This window comes from Mastomys coucha, unplaced genomic scaffold (genome assembly GCF_008632895.1).
Source record: "Mastomys coucha isolate ucsf_1 unplaced genomic scaffold, UCSF_Mcou_1 pScaffold20, whole genome shotgun sequence".
In the NCBI taxonomy this organism is placed as follows: Eukaryota; Metazoa; Chordata; class Mammalia; order Rodentia; family Muridae; genus Mastomys; species Mastomys coucha.
In genome coordinates this window covers 105974674-105997255 of record NW_022196903.1, presented here as the reverse complement: position 1 = coordinate 105997255, position 22582 = coordinate 105974674, and the positions used below count along the sequence as shown (strand labels likewise).

At 47.3% G+C, this 22582-nt stretch overlaps 1 protein-coding gene across 3 annotated transcripts in view; it reads left to right on the top strand.

The window, feature by feature from the left end:
* The window catches only part of Srgap3 (SLIT-ROBO Rho GTPase activating protein 3), a 229393-nt gene that overhangs the window by 114764 nt on the left and 92047 nt on the right, over window positions 1–22582 (top strand). For all 3 annotated transcript variants that reach the window (XM_031382846.1, XM_031382845.1, XM_031382844.1), the window contains exons 2-3: window positions 2394–2586; window positions 14906–15068. In XM_031382846.1, coding sequence (XP_031238706.1) covers window positions 2394–2586; window positions 14906–15068 — 356 coding nt within the window. The remainder of the gene's footprint in view (window positions 1–2393; window positions 2587–14905; window positions 15069–22582) is intronic.

Below are 22582 nucleotides of genomic sequence, written 5' to 3'. Positions count from 1 at the left end.
TTTTAAAAATTAACATTTTAGAATAACATTACTCCATTCTCTACAAAGTAGAGCAAACCAAAGCTTAGTAACACTGCAATCAAAAAAGTTGTCTTTTCATGCACTCTGACATAATCTGGAAGAATGCACAGATGGGTGCAGCTCTATTCATCAGACCCATGTACTGCTCAGATCAAGATCTGTGGGCATGCCCAGACCCTAGAAGACAACCTTGTGTTCCTCTGGGTCAGCATCCTTATAAAGTTGATGACTTCTCTCTCTAACACTGTAAACCACCTTTCCTGATCTCATTTTTCTTGACGGATTCAATAAACACAAGGTCCTTGCATTTCACATCTATGCTGTATGCTGCCCATACTTTCTCACTCCATAGCATTCCTGTGAACAATCTCACTTGAGAACACCCCTTGCATTCTTATTGGACTTTTGGAGTTACTTCTAATGCTTCATTATTGGACATAAGCACTGACTTTTTGGGGTATTTATCAGAGAGTGGAACTGCCAGGACATAGGAAGAATTCTACAGTATGTCTAATCTCAATTGTCCATTGGAGAGAACCTGAAACTCTTTTATCTTTCTGAATCCATAATTCCCTTCAATTTCCTTCACAGAATTTTATCTTAATGTTGTTTCATACTTAAAACATATAAATTAATTGTATTTCTTTTTTAACCTATATATAAGTTGAAATAGACATGTAGACTTTTGATGTTATATTTTATTTATTTACTTACTATTTATTTATTTGAATGCAGAAGGTTTGTAGTCCTTTGAATCCAGGAAGGTCTCTCTCTCTCTCTTTCTTTCTCTCTCTCCTTCATTCATTTGTTTTTCAAGACAGGGTTTCTCTGTGTAGCCCTGGCTGTCCTGGAACTTGCTTTTTAGCTCAGCTGGACTTGAACGCACAGAGATCTGTTTGCCTCTTCCTTCTAAATGCTGGGATTAAAGGCATGAGCCACCAGGCCTGGCTCGAGGAAGGTTTTCTAACATCAATATTTGAAATTTTTCTTTTTGGGACACCCAGACATTTTGCCATAGTTCCATCATAGTTAGACTCTGAATGGATGCAACCTTAGTTTTTCTTTAGGAAGTAGAGAACAGGACCATTCTGAGGAGTGAGGTGAAAAAGGTGTGGCATTGTCTGGCAGAACTGGGGAGCATATGGGGTGGACATGAGGCTGTCATGTGGACTCTTCCATACTTCAGTCTGCAGACCCCTTGAGAAGTCTTGTTCCATCCCTAGGTGGGTCTTTGTTAGTTTGAAGACCCTCCTTTTGATGATGATGATGATGATGATGATGATGATGATGACAATGATAATGATTATGATGATTATGATGATGATGAAGGGAAGGGGATGCTGTACCATTCAAAGATGAGTTTGAGCGAATTGCAAAATTCATGGAGTATGGAAGGGGAATCCTGAACATCAGGTCTATGCTAAAGAGCTGGATGTAACCCTTAGGCAGAGAGGAGCCTGGGGTACTTTTGAGAAGGTTGTCAGTGAAGTGTGAGTTGGGTATCTTGCAGTGCTGGATCTGTTGAGGACCCAGGAAGGGGTTGCTGCACCTGAATGGTGCAGTGACAGTATTAGAACTTGACAAAATGTTGGGCTGTGACTTATAGGATATCAGGTCACATTAAGGTTGTTAAGAGTTCTAAGGACTCCAGTGAGAGATTTTTTTTTTTTTCAGCTTGACTCCTAGCTTTTGAATGGTTCCCTGGTTGCCCAGACACAGCTGGATAAGTCAAACTTGCCCAATAGAGGACAAGGCTCTTTTAGTGGTCCTTGACATGTTTACAAATGGAGCTTAGGATAATGGAAAACCGAACAGACATAACCCCGAGGAACGAGGAACGCTGGAACTGCAGATGCATTCTGATACCCTCTGGGTCCTGCCTGTACTAGATGAGAAAAATCCAAACGCCTCTCTCTGAGCCACTTCCTTTTTGTTGACAAAGAACAAGCCTGTTGGGCAAGGCCTCGGGCCCTTTGGCAAGCCCTAGTTCTAGTATGTAAATAGGATTTAAAGCTGTTGTTTTCATAGAACTTATTTCTGATATCCCAGGCTGTTAGCACCCCTTCCCCTTTTCTGGAGCTTAATATATAGTTTTTTAGTCTAAGCAAACTGATTAGACTGAGGAAAGTTGGTCAATCCTCCAGTCATGTGGAGTAACAATGTAGCCAGTGGCCTGAGCACTAGACAGAAAAACAGCGACTACTTGGGGTGACTGGAGTCTGGGAAATGGTAGGTTAGACTGTATAGCAGAAAGGCCATGCCAAATCTCAGCATGGCAAAACTGGGGCTCTGGCTGGGCTCTGGGGGTGGGGGGTATGGGTCCACCACTGTCTCCAGCCATTGCCTGATGTTCAGCTTCTTGCCTCCTACAGAGATCCGCACGCAGCTGGTGGAGCAGTTCAAATGCCTGGAGCAGCAGTCAGAGTCGCGGCTGCAGCTGCTACAAGACTTGCAGGAGTTCTTCCGCAGGAAAGCTGAGATTGAACTGGAATATTCCCGCAGCCTGGAGAAGCTGGCCGAGCGCTTCTCCTCCAAGATTCGCAGCTCCCGGGAGCACCAGTTCAAGTGAGAAGTTGGCGGCCGGTCCTGGGATGGGAGGCGGATGGGAGACAGCGCTGGGCAGGAGGGTTGTTGGCAGATGGAATTGGAGGAGGAGGCCAGGACTGGACCTTGACCCGCAAGGTCCCGCTAAGTGCCACAAGGGATCTATAGCTTCCTTTTGCCTCTAGGAGCTAGCTGTTCTCCTGTATCAAGTAAAGGTAGAGATGGCTTCCATGCTGAAGGATGCTGTAGACAGGAGATGAGTGCCATAGAGCTGCGTTCATTTATGCCCACCTGAGACTCAGTACCTCCTTTCAGGATATCCTGACTTTATCTAGTTGTGTTTTACTTGGGTACCCACTTGCCCACCATGTCCTTAGAATGTTTTCTCATGGACCAGGTCCACAGACATCCATCTATCCTTCTTCCTTGTTATTCTGGAGGACCTCAGTATTTAAACACATTTCCTACCTTATTATTTAAAACATAGAGGCCCTCGGACCCTACCTGCTCACACCCTGAGCTCCCAGTCCCAAGGCTCTCTGTCTGACCTGGCAGGTTTCAAGACCTCTAGTTACACTCTGAGTTGTTGCTGGAGCTGTTCCCCTATCCCCGCCCCCCCCGGGGGGGGAGGTTGTGTACAGTGGATCTCATCACTTGCCCACACTTCCTCTTGATTTGAAAGCAGTTCCCCTCACATCCTAAGTGTGAGCATGAGAGAGAAGGAAGAAGGCAGGCCTCGAGGACACAGGGATCCCTTATTCCCTCACCTTGTCTGTAATGAGCCCTACTAGCCCCTCAAGGGTTCATTAACTCAGCCACCAGATGGATGGGAGCCCCAGCTGGCAATCAGGCCAAGTGAGCTGCTTGTCATACTATGAAAGTCTAATTAGGGGGTCACCCAGGCCAGTGCAGCTGGGGTAGACCCTCTACATGATGCTAATGTGATGGACCAGCCCTGATGGCTTTTGGAAGTTGAGTTTTCTGGCCAGGCTGACATACCTTTGACCCCAGGGTGCCACTTTTATTCATGGGGTCTATGCCATGCTCTGTACTTCAGCCTGGATGTCCCGAGAAGCCAAGCTGTCCTATAGATTCTCCACTTAAGCGTGCCCAAGCTGCCGGGTTGTTTCTCAAGGCTGGAGGAGAGCCCTGGGGCTTGTTTTACGTTTATGCTATGGACCACTTCTCCCCAAGGCCCAGGCTTTTCCCAATCTGCCTGGGCTTTGGGGATATCAACAGCTGTGGAAGGTGCTAAATTTAGGGCCAGACACAGCTGGGGTGAGTGGCCTAGGGGCTGTCATGGTGGCCTAACAGGCTAAGGAGCTTGCTACCAAGCCTGACAACTTGACTTTGATTCCCAGAGCCCATATGGTAGAAGGAGAGAACTAACTTCTCATAAGTCATTCTCTGACCTTCACGGGGCCTGATGCTGGCTCTCAGGTCTGCCCCGGGGATGGCTGAACATTTGTAGAGAAGGAGTGGTTCCAGATTGCCGTCTTTCACTGACCTGAGATTGGAAGGATGAATAATGGGAATGACGCAGAGCTGGTATGCTGGGCTGAGACCTTGGTCTATCCCTTGTGGATATGCACTGGGTTTCAAAGACTGAAATGACAGAGAGGATGGCTGGTGAAGGGGGTTTCTAGTACCTAGTGGAAGGCTTGACCCATGGTTGATACAAATGTTGACTGAGTAAATGTCCAGTGGTCGTTAGAGTTGCCATAGAGGGGAGTGTGTCTTTTGACTTCCTCAGATTGATGAAACCATTAGGTGCTGCACTGCTGTGGAGACAATGTGAGCTTGACTTCTATCTGGAGAATGGGGACCACCAAAGGGATAGTGTATAAGTCATGACCACATAGAGGCTTGTTCAACTGAAAGAGTTGAAGGGGTTTGCAACCCTGTAGGAAGAACAACATCAACCAACCAGATTCCCCAGAGCTCCCAGGGACTAAGCCACCAACCAAAGAGTACACATGGAGCGACTCATGGCTCCAGCTGCATATGTAGCAGAGGATGGCCTTGTCAGGCATCAATGGGAGGAAAGGCCCTTGATCTTGTGAAGGCTCGATGCCCCAATGTAGGAGAGTGTCAGAGTGGGGAGACGAGAGTAGGTGGGTGGGTGGAGGAGCACCCTCATAGAAGCGGGGGAGGGGGGATGAGATAGAGAGTTTCTTGAGCAAAAACTGGGAAAGGGGATAACATTTGAATGTAAATAAAGAAAATATCCAATAAAAAGTTAATTAACAAAACTAAAAAAGAAAGAAAATATCTGAGCAATTCAGTGTGACAAAGAAGAAGAAGAAAAAGAAGAAGAAGAAGAAGAAGAAGAAGAAGAAGAAGAAGAAGAAGAAGAAGAAGAAGAAGAAGAAGAAGAAGAAGAAGAAGAAGCTTGTTCAAAATGCAGAGTCTGAGGCCTCACCCAGCCTCTGCATCAGTAGCTCTGGGGCACCAGCAAGCCTTTCTGGGGGTTCTGGTGACCAGTCACTTTGATGGTTTTCTAGATGACAAATAGTTCTCAGTCTCCTGATAGGCTGTGCTGGCCTTCCTTGTCATCAGCATAAAAGTCCCAGTCTTGCGCTTTCCAGAGCAGGCCTGGAGGAGCCTGGCTTCTCCTTCTGATGGCCTAGAACCAGGAGCATTCCCTCAGCAGGAAGATGTCACAGAGGACAGCATATGGGAGCCTGACCCTGCTTCTCAAGTAGATGGGCAGCCTGGTCTGGAGACCCAAGTTAGCTAGGTCTGGAGAGACAGAATTTCTGTGACTAATTCTGTAACTGGGAATCACTGACTATTCTGGAACTCACTAGGTAGACCAGGCTAGCCTTGAACTCAGAGATAGCGGCCATCTTATGTCCACCTATGTGACAGATGCTGTGACATGCAGGACAGATAATTCTTTATTTTCATAGTTGAAACTAACAAGGTATATTAATTTGCTTAGGACACAGCTGTAGTTGCAGGTAGTTTGGGCGGGATTCAAATCCTGGTTTACCAGACTCCAAATGCAGAAGCACCTCTGGCTGGGCTGCCGCATGGCAAATCCATTCCCTCAGTTCTCTGTCTGGGTTAGTGCTTGCTGACAGTCACCTATCTAACCAGACGGATGTGGGCCTCACCTCAGGGTTTGGGAAAGGCTCTTGTGAAAAGTCTCTGGTCTGGCTTGGCTGGTTGTGGGTCCCACAGAGCTCAGGTCAGGTTTGCAAGGAACCATACAGTTTGTAGATCTGGACTGCCACCTTCATCCTGCTAGGTACTTGAAGGCAAAAAGGCCATTTCTTATCTCTGTCTCTTTGTGGTTATGTCTGCCTCTGTGTCTCGCTGTCTCTTCTCTGTCATAACACAATGCAGAATGGAAGGCTCACTGGCTCTCCCTGAGGCGTAACTTAACTCGCTTCAGCCTTGTGAAGAAAGTCTCCTTGATGCTTCTGCACTAGAAACGCCTCTCTAATCTTCCAGCAAACCTTGGGCTTCAGCTCTGGCCTAAGAATACATAATGCTGTTTGTTTCCCTCATAATCACCTTTCTCGGTTACCTTCTATTTATGGCAAGCAGTTATAGAAAGAAAACCATGACTAGGGAGAGTTCTTTATAAAATACCTTCAGAAAAAGATGGCAGACTGGGGAGACGACTCTGTGGATAAGAACATTCTCTGGTCCAGCATGAAGACCTGAGCTCAAATTCACAAAACCCACATAGAGACCAAGTGCACAGTTGCACATGCGTGTAACAGAGCTACAGAGAGGGCAGAGGCAGGAGGGTCGCTGAGGCTGCTTGCCAGCCTAGATCAAGGTTCAGTGAGAGACCTGGCCTCAGGGGAAACAAGTGTAGAGAGAAAGAGTAGGTGTTACACACACACACATACACACACACACACACACACACGCACGCACGCACGCACGCATGCACGCATGTACACACACACATTTAAAATGAAAGGCAGATACTGAGCCTGGGTTTGGTGAAGCCGTAATCCTGATGTCAACATCAACTCACACTAGGGTCTGTTTCCTGTTCCTGATAGAAAATTATCATCTTCCCTCACCTTGACCTACCCCCTCCAGCTTCTGTCAATTCCAGTGTCTCTCACGTTTGCATCCTATTGTCCTTGTCTACCTCCCATCACCTCAGACATCTCTCTTACTTTCCTGCACCGTGTCACCTCCCCTTCCATTCTCCACTTTTCATCGTCTCCACTGTCTCTACCTTTCAACTGCCATCTTCTTTTCTGTGCACCATCTACCTTCCACCTTGTCTTTGTCCATCCATCAGCTCATCGCCTGTATCTCCTGCTATCTGTTTTCCATCACAGCTACTTTGCAATACGTCTAGTTTCTGTCTTCCATCTTCCATCCTCCACCCCCATTATCTTCTTCTTCTCTATCATTCCTCTTCCATCATCCACTGCCTTCCACCTTCTGTATCCTCCATTTTCCACCTTTCATCACCACAACATCCCTTTCTTTTCTGTGGCGGGGCTTGTGAGGCTCCTTGTGATGGCTACAGCTTCTCCTCCTCTTCTTAGTTTTCCATGTGTTTCTCACAGCTCCCACGAATGTTCCTCGGAATCCTCAGAGATCCTGATCAGTGAATTAGCCAGGCTGTGAGTTATTTGTGTATGTGTAATATGTATATTTCATATATGTACCAATAGCACTCTGTTTTTGTATTAACAATGATGGGTAGCTTTAAAGAACAATATTTATGTAGGAGTTTCGTTCTGTCTCCGTCCACTTAGGTAGGTAGAAAAATAGTGGACTTTAAGGATTATATAGGACCTTATACTTTGCAAATTCATCCATCAGCCTTTAGCTCATGCATCTTTCTAAGAATTCTGGTGGGACATGGAATGTCAGGGCATGTGTCATCGTCTCCAGAGAACAGAGAAGAGATTTGAAGGCCAGCCCCAGCGAGGTTTTCAAGACCCACATTTGAAGGGTGAAATAGCTGGTCAGATGAGCCTTGGGTAGGCCCTTCTTTTGCTTGGTTCTGTATACACCACATGTCATGTCTATTTTCCTGTTCAATAAACCAAGGCACGGAGGTCCATATGGGAGGAGACGGTGAGGTTACTCAGGTGGTTCCTAATGGGACAGAGGTTTTCATTTCAGGACTTGACTGAAGATGGGGACCCTGGTGCCCGAAGAGGGTGTCAGGTGCAGGGATTTATGGTCTCCAGATCCCAGGATCCCAGGACACTGGGTTTAGATCCACGTGCCTCCTGGGTTCTGCAGGCTTGGATCTGGGTTTTGTTTGCTAAGCGGAATTTTCCAGCCCCCAGCCGGGAAGCTGGCAGAGCTAGCTTGCTGCTAATTTCATTTTCCTAACTCACCAGCTTGGCAAGGCTTGGCCTCTCCAGCTTCAGTCTCTTTGGAACCTCATTCCCACCTTTCTTAGCCAAAGAAAGCGAGCAAGCTGTGACTCACCAGAAATGCTCATTGCTAGCTCCTAGCCATAGAGAAGAAAACATATACATCTGCAGAAGTTCTCCATTTATATATCCTGGCTCAGCAGCTTCTGCTTCTGCCTGCCTGGGAGGGGCTTCGATGCAAGATGAGAAAAGCAAGAGAGTTAGTGTGCCTGAGGTGAGAGAAGGCTGGCTGGCTCACTTCATTTTAATGTCCTCTGAAATAGGGACTGCAGCAGGGAAAGGTGAGCTAGATCTCAGCCCTGGGCACCCTTTTGAAAAAGAATGGGTGCCGGGTGATGGTGGCGCACACCTTTAATCCCAGCACGTGGAGGCAGAGGCAGGCGGATTTCTGAGTTCGAGGCTAGCTTGGTCTACAGAGTGAGTTCCAGGACAGCCAAGGCTATACAGAGAAACCCTGTCTTGAAACCGCCCCCCCCCCCAAAAAAAAGAATGGGTGACTCCAGGAAAGGGAGAGCAGAAGCACAGGTTCCTGATGCTTCACCTCATCTGTCACCAGCGCTCTGGATATTGTTTTCTGCAGCCCCAGCATAATGCAGATGGTACATGACATCAGGGGGCAGGCACCCTGGGACCCAGCAGCCCTGCAGACCCTCTAGCCTCGCTATTCACCACTTCCATCCCTATGTATCTTACTATCTATACTTTACTTGTTTTTGCTTAGTCCCTTAAATGCATGCACCAAACTCTTTGCCCCTCAGAAAGGCCACTCTGCTAGCATTTTCCCTTAGCCACCTCTAATTCCTCTTAGAAGCCCACCTTACCTCTCTCCTCATAGACACTTTAGTGAACCTCGAAGTCGGGTCTCAAGACCCTTGCTCTGAGCCCCTATGGCACAGCATGCCCCTTCATTCTAGTGCTTTCTGACCATCTAGTTCTACACTCACTTGGGACACCTCCAGTGATGGTCCTCCCTCAGCACACTGTCTAGGTAGAGAACACGTATGCTCAAGGCCATCTTGAAGTCTGGCCCTACAGACTGGCCATCATAAAGGCACTGTACAGATGAGCCACTGAATAATAACCAGAGAGCTCTTTTCTTGTGTTTAGTGACATAGTTTGAACAGTTAGGCCACAAGCATAGGTGACCTTCACATGATTACATCCATAGGAGGTAGGCATAGGAGAGGACCCCTCTCAGGGCCTGGTGTCTTTTTGTTTCACCTTGGTGGCTCTTATTGGTGGCCACTAAGGTGGTGAGGGCCTGGTACCCTTCTACAGAATGACTAGCTCCAACTCTAATCCTGGTTGTGGACAGCTCACCTGGTATATTCATTGCTTTTGGTTGCTGTGTTAAACACCATGAAGAAAAGTGACTTATGGGAAAGAAAAAAGTTCATTTTGTTGGCTTAGGGTTCCAGAGGGGAGTGCACAGTGGCTGAGGAGTCATGGCAGCAGACAACCATAGCAGAAAGCTGGCAGATCACATCTTCAATCACAAACATCAAGCAAAGAGTGAGAGCTGGAAGTGGGGTGAGACCATAACTCCCAAAGCCTGCGCCCAGTGATGCTTCTTCACTAGCCAGGATGTCAGCACCTAACCAGGGACCAAGGGTCCAGATAGAGGAGCCTATAGAGGACATGTCTCATTCGAGCCACTGTGCCCAGAGTTTACTGGCCTGAGCTGGACCCCATACATTTGTGTGGCAGGAGGACAGGGAGGAGATGGGAAGGCAGAGCTAGCTGTTTCCCATGCTTGGTAGAACTTCAGAGGGGGCATGCTGCTTGGAAGGCAGATAGGTTCACTGTCCCTACCTGTCCCTTCCTTGTTCCTTGTCATGGGAGTGAGGAGAGTTGCCTCTCTGATTGCAGCCTTGTCAGACTCTGGGGAAGGGGTTGTCTCCCTTCCCAGCCAAACCTCTAACCCTTTCTTCATTTCCCGAAGGCTATTTCTACTTCCCTGGGTGCCCAACCAGAAAACAGGTGTCATGCTGGATCCCTCTTCCTCAGCTCCCATCCTAAACCCTATCCATTGGCCTCCTAAGTTCAGTCAGTATCCAGGCCCTGAATTCCTCAACTTCTCTCTTGGCCCTAGATGTCACCTCCCACCCCTGTCCTCTCAGGGTCACAGATCCTTTTATGGTTCCCTGATGACTTCAGGATGAAGCCCAGACTCTCTAACGATACTTAAAGGTCTTTTGCTGTTGGTCTCTGCCTTTTCCACCAGATTTACCAGGCACAATCTGCCACCCCAGGGATCACCTGGGACGCCACGTGGGACCCCTCAGCTGCCCGTCAGCTTACCAGCATGCCCTTTTCTCCTGTTTGCTGGCTGTTTGGTCATATTTTTCTACCCAGAAGGCTCTCTGCCTTGGGAATGTCTACTCTAGCCTTTGATCCCCAGTCCAGAACGTGCTTTCTGAAAGAGGGTAGCAAGAAGCACCTTACATCTGGATCTGGTATGGCGAGGCTCGGCAGCCCCTTTCCCATGAGTACATTAATGAGGCTGCAGCAGCATCTCCTGTCTGTGGTATATGTTTCTTACTAAGTGGAAGGCTCAAGCAGAAGCTCCCAAGAAGATTTGAGCTTCTACCCACACAGCACCCGGATGAGCTAGTGCATGTGAACGTGTAAATGCATGCACCCACATATGAACACATATAAATACATGCACCATATGTGAACACATATAAACACGTGCACCCACAAGTTAGCTGCTGCAGCATCTCCCCTCCATCTCCTTTTCCTGCCCCTCTCCCTCCTACACTCTTCCACGATCCAGTCTTGGGCTGTGCCACCTCCTGTCCCCACAGGTTCTGTTCTCTCTGCCTGTCTTCTACCATTTCTTTCTGGCCGGGCTACCTAATTAAAGGCCATCATTAAAGTCAATCTTGCACTTCTGAGTCCTTTCATAATCACTTGCCTTTTTGCTTTCCTCTGAAACGTCCATAATTTTTACACATTTAATTCCCCAGATGCTGTTCAGTTCTTGCATCCCAGATTGAGCTAAGCCCCTGAAGCAATTTCAGTAACAGCTCAATTATGGCATCTCTCCTTTAATCCTTTCATTTCATCACCACCCAGGAAGCAGTAGGAAGTGAGATGGGATGTCTTCTCTGCCCAAACCTGCTTCCTTCTCTGCAGCGCTCCGTGGTCTGTGTCATTGGCTTCCTCCCAGTTGCCCAAAAGCCAAATCTCAGAGTCACTGTTCTCTCCTTCTACTCCCACTCCCGGTTCCAGCAGCCTTTCAAGAGGAAACATTCCCTGTTGAGGAGTGTTTGTTTAGACCTCAGTGGTCCCAGTGCCACCACCCAGCATTCACTATATCCTTCTATCTGGACTAGGATTCCTTCATGAGTGGTGCTCCTGTCTGTTTATGTCCACACTTACCCACCTGCTTATCCATTTATTCACTCATCATCTGTATCTTCTATCCTTCCATCAACCCATCCATCCACCCACCTACTCACCCACTCATCCATCTATCTATCCATCCATCCATCCATCCATCCATCCATCCATCCATCCATCCACCCATGAATCTATTTCACCCAGACACTTACCTACATATATATCTACTCCACTCATCCATCTATGCATCCATCTACCCATCTATTATGTCCACCCACCCTACTCACCATCCAATTTTCCCTCAGTGATTTTTTTTCCAAAACACACATCGGTTATACTTGTATATAAGCTGTGTGGATTCCTATGTCCTGGAGCAGGAATTCTTAACTCTGACTACAGAGTAAAATATTTTGAAGAATGTTTTAAAACACCAGCATCAAGCTCTACCCTAGAGCACTGAACTCACTTTGTCCTGGTATTTTCACAAGTTCCAGAGGCTATTCTAGTGTGTAACATGGGCTCAAACCTCTGTGTTCTGGGTGCATGGCCCCAACTGCTTTGACCTGGCACTCCACATCTGCTGCAGTCAGGCCTCTAGCTTGTTTTTCCAACCTTGTCAACAATCCTCTAGTAGCATTCTCAGAATTCAGGGTTTCCTGAGAGAATTTATTCTGACTGTCTGTCTGTCTGTCTGTCTGTCTCTCATTTTCTCTCTCATTCTCTCTCTGTCTCTCTCTCTCTGTCTCTGTCTGTCTGTCTATATGTATGTCTCTCTCTCTCTCTCTCTCTCTCTCTCTCTCTCTCTCTCTCTCTCTCTCTCTCTCTCACACACACACACACACACACACACACACACAAACACACACTTCTGATTGGAAACTCCATCCTTGACTTTCAACGACCCAGTATAAATAAGAATTTTTCTCAAGGGCCATTCTGCAGCATCTGTTCGTTGTAACCAACACCTTGCTGGGCCCTGAACACAGTGAGTAGAATGGAAACCTTACCTGTGCTCTAAGAACTCTCAGGAAGGTGAGGGGTTGGGCATGGAAATTAAAGGCAGAATGTACCAGGCAGCCTCCTGTAACTATAAGAAATTCTATGAGATAATTTTTGAAGAGAAAAGTTCTCTTTGGCTCACAGTCTTGTAGGATTTAGTTTGTAGTTAGGCTTTCAGGTCTCCTGGGTGTGTAGGGCACAGCATATCATGGTGTGAATGCGTGATACAGCAGAGCTGATAGCCCCATGACCGAGAAGTGTAAAAGATGAAGAGGAAGGGACTGGGGTCTCATGAGGCTGTGCTTTCAATAAACTAAAGCCCCCCCTTATAGATTTTCCCATCTTCCAATAGCACCACCTTGGGAACCAAGTATTTAATGCACTGCCCACTGGGAGACACACAGGTCCAAACTTTAGCACAGAAGTTCTCAAAGTCGCACATGAGTCAGAGTCCCCAGGAGGGCTTGTGAAGCAGAGATGCCAGGCCAAAACCCAAGGGTTTCTGATTAATGCTCCTGACAGTTTGTACTTCCAACAAGCTCCAGCACAGTGCCAGGGTTGTGGGCCAGAGAGGACACTTGACATCTCCTGTGCTCAGACGTGGTCAGGGGACTGCTCTCTGAGGACGAAGTGTCATTTGAGCTATACTTACAGGAAGTAGAGGAGGCAGTCAGGGAAGAAGGAGGTGCAAAGTATGGTCCAGGTAGCAAGAAGGGCACGTGTGCATGTCCCAGCAGGAAGAACCTGGCATGGAAACAGAAGAGACTGGTGTACAAGCGCATAGGAGCAGCATGCCTGGGCCTCCTGCAACTCCAGCAGGATGGAGTTACTCTGGAGATGCTCTGGGTGCATCTGCATCATTGACCTACACAGCTCCCCTCTTCAGTCCTTTCCTTCCTTCCTTCCTTCCTTCCTTCCTTCCTTCCTTCCTTCCTTCCTTCCTTCCTTCCTTCCTCCCTCCCTCCCTCCCTCCCTCCCTTCCTCCCTCCCTCCCTTCTTTCCTTCCTTCTTTCTTTCCTTCATTTATTTATTTGTCTCAGCCTCTTGGCAAGGAGCCCCTGGCAGAATCTGTATTATAGTTGCCTGTGGATAAACATAGCTTACCCAGGAGCTGCTGTGGAATGAATGCACAGGGATTCTCGCTGGTACTGAATTTTAACCGATCTTTCCAGTTATCAGCAAAGGACAACTCTTCAGTATTCTATCGTCTTTATGGTTTCTTCAGCCAGTCAAGTATCCTCCCCGACAATGCGTATTTCCAATTATTGCCAGGTCAAGCTAGTGCTGCTGGTCTGACCACTGCCTCTATCTCTCCTTCCAAACGTGTGCTGCCAGATTTTCAGCCCATTTGGTGATAGAAGGAAAAAAAAAATCCATAAAGTTAAATGGTTTTCTTGCCTTCTAAAATTCCAGGAGTTGAGGGGGGGATGGCGGGGGGGGGGGGGGGGGGGGGGGGGGGGGGGGGGGGGGGGGGGAGAAGAACATCCCAGAACCCCCTGGGGCGGTTCTTTGTAACACCCCTACTGGGCCCCGGTGAGGAGGTGCAGTCTTAGTGGGAGTTGCCTTCCTCAGAAGCTCTGGCCACAGTGGCTGCACTTCCTTAACCAGCTCCTGAGGAGCCTGACATTCAGGACAGGGACAGAACAAGGCGGGGTCACAGTTCTCTGGCAATAGTGGTGCGTCTTCCTCTTTCCACACTAGAAGGCAAGGCAAGAAAAATATTCAGGCTTGGAGAGCATGAACTCCCCGCCTAGGTTTAAGATGGTGTCACTGGCTGCGTTTGAGCTTAGCTTTTTGCCTTTCTTCTTACAGAAGAGTACATGTATGTGCCTTCTCCGAAGCCCCACAGAGGAATCTGAGAAGGTTGAGACCCAGAGAGATTTTCTGTTGTTTCATTAGCTTGGGAAGCAGTGATACACAGTCAAAGAGCCTCAGACCCTAGCTCACATTGGAGTGCCCGGGAGGCCTTCTTAAAACCCAGATCTCCAGGCCTAAGGCTGGAGAATGAATTTCTGATCTGTTTCCAGGGGTCATGGTGTGACATCTGATTTTAACATAATGTCCAGCTAGAGTCAGTCTGAGAACCCATCAGCCACCATAGGACAAAGGCTTATTTGTCCTGTAGGTACCTGTGTCTTCCTTTGCTCTTCTTCCCACACCCAGAACCTGAGCCCTACAGGCCAGCTCTCACAAGGTAGTCATTGTCACACTGGTTTCTAGGAGGTCAGGAGCTCTCTAGGGAAGGACAGAAGTGTCAAGAGGGGACTCTCAGGGTTAGTGTAGACAGGTTAGAGGAGAGGAAATGTCTTTTTGTGTTTTCCACTGCACAGACCTAGAGACCATAAAATATTCAGAGATATTCTTCCCAGAAAAGGGAAGGATGCATGGCAAGTGCCACGTTCAGAGGAAGCGTAGATGGTTCAGGGCATGGATAGAGTCAGAGACCCTAGGCCTAGCTCCAGCACTCTCTATAACCATGCAATATCACCTTAGTTCTCTGGCCTGTTTCCATAGTTCTAAAAGGTGTAATAAGATTGACTTTGACGGTGACTATGAGACTCAAAAGTGAGTGACCAGGTGAACTGACGTGAAGCCAACCTGAGCTGTCTTGGTTCCCACAGGAAGGATCAATACCTCCTCTCGCCCGTGAACTGTTGGTATCTGGTACTGCATCAGACTCGGCGGGAGAGCCGAGACCATGCCACCCTCAACGACATCTTCATGAACAATGTCATCGTCCGCCTCTCCCAGATCAGTGAAGATGTCATCAGACTCTTCAAAAAGGTGAGCTGCCCTATCTGCCCTGGGTCTCTTTCCCAGACCAGCCATGACAATAGTCTGTTGCCATGGTGAGATGCAGTTTGGGGACAAAGGGACCAGGAAGGTTTGTGTTGAATAATACAGTGGGCAAGGGCTACGCTTTGCTGTCCTGGCTCAGATGTGACCTCTGCACTTGCCTTTGAAAGATTGTGTGTACTCAGCCACCTTAGCACCCATGGCCACAGGAGTAAAAACCTTTAGGTGCCTAGGTGTGTAGTATACATGTATTATGGGCAATCTGGGAAAATGGGAGGTAGCTGAGGGCTCCAAAAAAGAAAACCAACAGAAGTATTATCAGTCAATCACTTTGAAATTTTAAGAGGTTATGTATACCTGTACAAATACATTTGCTTGCATGTTTATAATTTGTGTACTTTCTAGAATGCATACACATCTCCCCTGAGTAAGATCACACCACATATTTGGTATTGCTGCCTACTTATGTCACCCTATCAGACTTATATAATGCTCTCTGTCAAAATTTTCCCACGCTGAAAATGTTTACCTGTGTTTTGATGATTGCATAGCATTTTATTATATTGACTTACCCAGACCCACGCACCTGCTCTCTTTCCTTTGAACACTTTGGTAAGTGCCATTATTCTACTGCTACAAAAGGCCCCACTGTGAGCTTCTCCCCATATCTGTTGTTACTTAGGACCAGTTTCCACAATGAGAATCTCGGGAAAGCTGATTTACATTTTTTAAGACTTTGGTGGAACACCCCATTGCTAAAAGAAAGGTTTTACCCAGGGAACTATGCAGGAGCCAAGGGTAAAGAGAACTGTTCCTTTTTGTGTTCCCTGAAGCCTTTGTCTGCAGCTTCTGACACAATGTCTGGCACAATGGAGGCTCTGTGTAAATGCGTGAAGATCTGGATTTTCTGTAAAATGGGTGTGTTGTGCAGCCTTCTCCTCTCAGTCTGTTGAATGAGGCTGAAATCGGCTGCTCCTTGGGGCCCATGTGACATTCAAACACGCTTTTCTGTGCGGAAGGACCTCAGTAGGAAACTGTATTCCTTTTTATAGGATCCTTTTTTTTTTTTTTCCTGAGATAGGGTTTCTCTGTGTAGCCCTGGCTGTCCTGGAACTCACTCTGTAGACCAGGCTGGCCTCGAACTCAGAAATCCGCCTGCCTCTGCCTCCCAAGTGCTGGGATTAAAGGCGTGCACCACCACCGCCTGGCGAAACTTAACATTAAAGAAAGAAAACAAACCTGGTAGCATCCTTTACAAAACCTGTATGTCCTGTGTATCTTCAAGCTTGTGACTTAAGCCCGTGCCTTGATTTCCAACTTGTATGAAATGCTCACTGGCTGTCCCAACTGGTGTCAGATGGGACAAGTCAGTCTCCTGTGATATATGCATCCTTAGGCTTATGACTTAAATTGCCTCTGCCTCAGTTTCTCACTTGTAAAATGGGTTGGAGGGACTTGGCAGTTCAGGCTGCTCTGGCCTTGCTCAAAGCTGGCTGTGACCCCAGGCCAGCAGCGATTGTAACACATTGTAACTCAGCTCTTCTTCCCAGGTACCAATTTAGTGATCTGGTAACCCCGCATTGCTAGACACACGAGGGGACAAGCTGCTGACCTGCAGTAGAATCACCTCTCTAAGGTCTGAGCTTGGATTGTCCGTCTTGAGAATGACACCCACAGAACTGTAGCCACTGGCTCATGTCCTCCCAACCCACAATACGCTCCGCATCTCCTCTTGATGCTGTGTTTAGGAAATGTGGTCTGAGTTTAATATCAGCATAAGCAAACATAATTAGAAAGGTAAATACAGTGTCAAAAAAAAAAAATCCCACAGCGCTTCACAGAGGCCAGCTGAAAGGCTTTAGCTGTCGGCTGGTTTGGAGTCCTAATCCCAATATGGTCCCCGTCTGCTGCTGCTGTCACAGCCTTTTCCTGGGTGGGGATGACTTAAAGAGAAGGGGTCGTCAAGGCCTTTAGGAAATGAAGGCTCTTTTTTCCTGAGCTGAGCCAGGGGACAAGTGAGATAGATCTTCGCAGTTCTCATTTAGTCTGACAGCAGCCTGATTCGTGATGGAGGTTAACAGGGTGGAAAATAATGAAAAATGTCCACAGCTGAGCTCCTGGCTGCCTTGTTACCAGGCCCGTCCTGTAGAACAAAGGAAGTGACCTGGCCCCTGTGGGCTGGGAGAGTGTCGGGGACAAGTGTGCCTGGCTGATGTAGCCCAGCGAGACCTCTTTGTTTTGTCCACATTATAATTATACATAACTCAGAACTAAGCCCTGTGCTCCTTATAAAGGGAGAGTTCCTGCACCTATCTCAACCACTTCTGTACTAAGTTCTGGACAAATGGTGGGAAGATGCATTCCATTTTATGTAGGTGGGAGAAAGCCTTGAACCATTTCCAGGAGAGGCCAAATGTGGCTTTAACCTCTTATCATCAGTGTGACAGAGCTTTTAGAGTCTGTCTCTTCACTGTCTCACTGACCACTTTAGCCAGTCTCTTTAAGCCTCAGTTTTCTCATCTGGGAAGTGGGTCTGGTACAATGTTTACAGAGGGGAACCCTTGAAAGAGCAGAGGGAGGTCAAGTGCCAACACAAGGTATGATGCTGAGACCTCACTCAAGAAATGGAAGCTTGTTAGTGGTTCCTAATATGGAGATGTGTGGCCACCCTGGGGCCCTAATACTTGGTGGGGGTTTCCTGACCACCCACCCAGTCTTGCTGTGGCAGTGGAGCCACAGGAGGTCAGGAGTGGTTCCCGTGGGCCTGAAATCCTTGTCCTGCCTGCCGTCTTCGTGTGTGCTGTTTAACTTGAATCTCATTCTCCCATCATTCTCTGTGCTTCCTTTCATTGAGAGTCCAGGGGTTTTGTTGTTGGTTGTTTGTTCATATTGTTTTTATTTGGTTATTTTTTAACTTTTTGTTTTATGTGCATAAGTGTTTAGCCTTCATGTGTATATGTGTACCATGTGCATGCAATGCCTGTGAAGGGCAGAGGAGGGAATGAGATTCTCTGGAATGGGCTTAACAGACAGTTGTGAGCAGTCATGTGGGTGCTGGGAACTGAACCTGTACCCTCTGCAAGAGACGAAAGTGCTCTTAACCACTGAGCCACTCCCTAGCCTTGGGGACTCTGGCCAAAGAAATGGCAGACTGCAAATTCCAGAAACCCATGGCACCCATTGGTGCAGATGTGTCGTCCAGCTGCTCGAGAGGCTGAGCCATCATGAGTTCAAGTTCAAGGCCAGCTCTGGCCACAGAGTGAGTGCAAGGATAACCTAGTCAACTTAGTGAGACCCTGTCTCAAAATCTGAAAGGAGTGTACGTGGCCTGCCAGAATAAAGATGTTCTAACGAGATACTTGTGTCTCTCAATCTATCAGACCAACAGTGAAACAAAGGACCCCACAGAAACAGGGATTTCTCCAGGAATCTCATGCTATCAGAAGGAAAAGGGGTGTGTGTGTGTGTGTGTGTGTGTGTGTGTACATTTGTCTCCCTGAAAGAGATTTCGTCACAACTTCATAACAACTTGTCAGGATAAGACTGAAGCCTAGACAAAGATGGGTCAGTGGGTGAGGCCATACCTTAACTAGGACATTGTAGCCTTGGATCTCTATTTAAAGTTCCATCTCACTTCAGGACCCCAGGGTTCTTCTGGACCTTTTTGTCCCTCTTCTCAAAGTGGCCAGTATTGAATAAATCTCCTCTTTCTGCTTTCCACTTTTAATTTGGATCTTTTTATTGCTTTATTGAGGGCAGGTTGCTGGGCCTGACAGCACAGATTGTGACCTCTCTCAACCCCGTTCAATATCAGAGGGGCTTGGGATGTAGCACAGAGACTGAACTCTTAAGTAGCATGCATGACTAATCCTGCACTTAGTCCCCAGCACCAGGGAGAGTCATTTGGAAGTTCATGGTGGTAGGCTGGCTTTAAGAGCAGGGGTCTGGCTCAGTCAGAGCCGAGTGGGACGGAAGGAGATCCTAGAGGCAATCTGAAATGATCAGGACCCATGACTGTGGACAACAGGAATACAGTTCACCCTGCTTGAAGGGAAAAAAGAGTTTTCAGCATTTCCAAGATGACCTTGGCTTCAGGCATGGGGTGCTTTGGGACACCAAGATTATTATCAGAAAATAGTCTCTTTGTTTCTGCTATGGGGCTCTGATATGTTTCCCATTTTTCAGAAGATTGACAAGGAACTTTTTTTTTTTTAGTTAGTTAGTTTGTCCCATTCTCATAACCAGGTGGCTGTCAGCAGCTCCAGGCTTATATCTTGTCTGTTTTAAGTCCCTTTGTCTAGCATTAGATCTTCTAAGGGCTGATTGGCTCAGCACAGTCATGTGATGACCAATGACCTTGTGCCTGTGGTCAAGAAGCTATCTTCCTTGACTAAGTGTAGGTAGACGCTCACCCCTAGAGCAAGAAGGGGTGCTCAATTCTGCTGATCCACAGGGCTGAGGATGGGTGCGGGTGGCCCCTTGAGAAAAGTTGGGGTGTCCTTATGAGAAAGAAGAGATACTAGATGACCACTGGCCTCGCTATTCCAGTCCTTCTATCCTACTTAACTAGATGTCCCTCAACAAAGGATGTGCCTTACCTCTCAGGATTGCTCAGTCTATCTGAGGACAGCTGTGATCAATAGACAGTCCTTCGATGCCGAAATGAAATAGTACAAGTTTTGTTCTTGCGGCACCCTTGAGGGCTACAAATATCCAATAAATGCAGAAACCTGTTCATTGCTTGGGGACAGAAATCAAGATAATCCATCCAGGTCTTTGCCTCCTGGAGACACTTGAATCTTCTCTATGGTTTGCTTGTGGTCTCCCCTGAGGCTTCTCACTGTGGGCTGTGCTGAGCTCCTCTGACCTGTAGTAATTCATGGGGAGACGATGGACCAGCCTGGAGTGGAGAGGGCTATCTCAACTCTTCAACTCAAGGATCATGTCTCAGCTGAAACCTCCAGATATTTTTGTACCAGTTCTTTTTGAATTTGGCCTGAATTCTGTGCCCCCCATGTTTGTCCCCATTATACTTCATTTAATTAGATTCTGGCCAAATGACTTGAAGGACTTTTCAGGCAGTAAGAAGGTAGCTTGTCCAGAAGGCATGAACTCCTCCTCTGTTGGAAAGGCCCATATCATAACACTTTCATGTCGTCTTTGCTTGTGTTGCCTTCTGTGGTGATTTGAATGAGATGTCACCTATAACTCTTGAGCCCCGGTCCCCAGTTGGTTTCTGTTTGGAAAGGATGAGGAAGCGTGGCTTTACTGAAGGGGGTAAGTGACGGGGTCCATGCTTTGAGGTTTCAAACGGCTCCTTCTCTCTGTCTCCTGTTGTGGTTCAAGATGTGATTTCTCAGTTGTTTCTGCCGCCATGCCTCCACTCCACCATCACAGACTCTAATCTTCTGGAACCATAAGCCCAATTAAATACTTTTTTTCATAAGTTGTTTGGTCAAGGTGGTTTATCACAACAATAGAAAAGTAACCTATATACCTTCTAACGATAACTCCTTGGCTCTGTTTGAGTCTTTTCTTTTAGGATGTACAACGTGGGGCTGAGACTTGAGAATGAGTTAAGCATGAGGGTGACTGGGGTGGGGAAGGTTGGTGTTGAATACCCTTCCAATTGGGGAAAGGGAATTGGGAGCTCTGAAGCAAGGCAAGAGCTCCGTAGACAGAACAGATCATGGCAGAGGTCAGAGATACACCAGGACTGAGGTTACAAACAGTAGTCTAAACCAAATTCAGCTCCTAAACATAATCTGCTTGGCTCTCATTACATTAAGACAGTGGTGCTCAACCTTTGTAATGCTGCGACCCTTTAATATAGTTCCTCATGTTGAGATGATCCTCCAATCATACAGTTATTTTTGTTGCTACTTTATAACTGTAATTTTGCTACTGTTGTGAATCCTAATGTATACATCTGTGCTTTCTGGTGGTCTTCCCCAAATGGGTCTCAACCCACAGGTTAGGAACCATTGCATTTTAAAACTTGGAGATTCCATGCTGGTTATGGTGGCACACACGTATAACCCTAGCACTTGGGAGATGGAGGCAAGACAGTCAGGAGTTCAAGGCCAGCCTCAGCTCTACACAGTGAGTTTTCGACAAGCCTGAGCTACTCACAAAGCCCAGACCCAAACCAAACAAAACAGTGTTTTCCACTGCCCAACCTCCCTAATATTGTCCAATGTGTTGTGTTGACCCCTTTATTTTATCTTCCTGGCCTTTCCTGCCCTTGAGCTTGAGGTCTTACCCTTAAACATAACCTGCCAGTGAGTGTCATAGTCTAGCCTGCGCTAGAGTCCCCTGAAGGTATATTAGGTGCACGTTGCTGGGCTCCACCATCACAGTTGTGGATTTAGTAGGTCTGGGGATCTGCATTTCTAACCAGTTCTCAGCCGACTGGAAACATGCCAGGGAAGGACTCCAGTGTTTTACAGAAACTGAGGCCCATGTCTGCTAAGGGCATAGTCTTCCCCAAACCTAGGAACTTGACCCAGCTCTGAGTCTACCCCTTCCTGGTACAGCAGCTGGGAGGGTCACTGTGTGTCATACTCTTTCCTTCTACCCCTGGCAGTTGCTGAAACTAGGTACTGAAGCCCATCCCATCCTCAGCCTCAATCTGTTTTCTTCAGCTTCCTTAACAATAGCCGTCCATTATTCTGCACTCCCCGATGCCTGTAGAATTTAATTACATGCCCTGGCCGTGATGTGAATTTGATTGTTGGAAGCTGCAGCATTCTGGAAGAAGCACTAATGAGGAGAGACTCTTAGCAGAGCCGAGAGGGCGTTCGGGGGGCCAGTGTTTGAAAGCAGCCATTCACTGTGTGGCAACAAGGACTTGCTCTTGAGTGAGTTTTCTCGTCCCCGCCTCGAAGATGTCCATAGCATTTCATAAATAAATCAAGGCTTTTGTGTCCGATAATTGCTTTGCTTTGTAACAGAGATCAAAAGCAGCCATGGCCTTGGATTCAAAGCCAAGTTTATTTTTCAATTTTTTTTCCCCTTGTAGGAGAGAGTGAGGGTGTTTGCAAGCTGGAGGGTCCAGCAGTGAGGTCTGCATTGGGGTGGGGAGAACAAAGAGATGAGGGACCTCAGCCTGCCTCCTCTGTCTCCTGGGGAGACAGCCTGTGAGGCAGGCCTCAGCAGGCTTTCCCAGTTGTTCAGTACTCATAGGCTAGTGCTATTATGATGGCAGATAAGGAATTGTAGCAAAGAAAGGATTAGTGAGTGCTTAGTCTATACAAGGCCCTAAGCGGTCTATGTGCTCTGAATTCTTTACGTCTGAGAGGAAGATACTCTCACCACCCCATTTCACAGAAAAGGAAACTCAAGAAGGTGGAGGCTTCAGTTTTATATCCAACTCAGAGACAGGTGATGAACAAGACTGGAAATAGTCCAAACACAATGGCCTCTCTTGGGGAGCTCACAGGGTAGTATAGAAGTTGAAGTAGACACGAAGAAATGGTTTAGATGCCGGCGGGGAGGGGTGA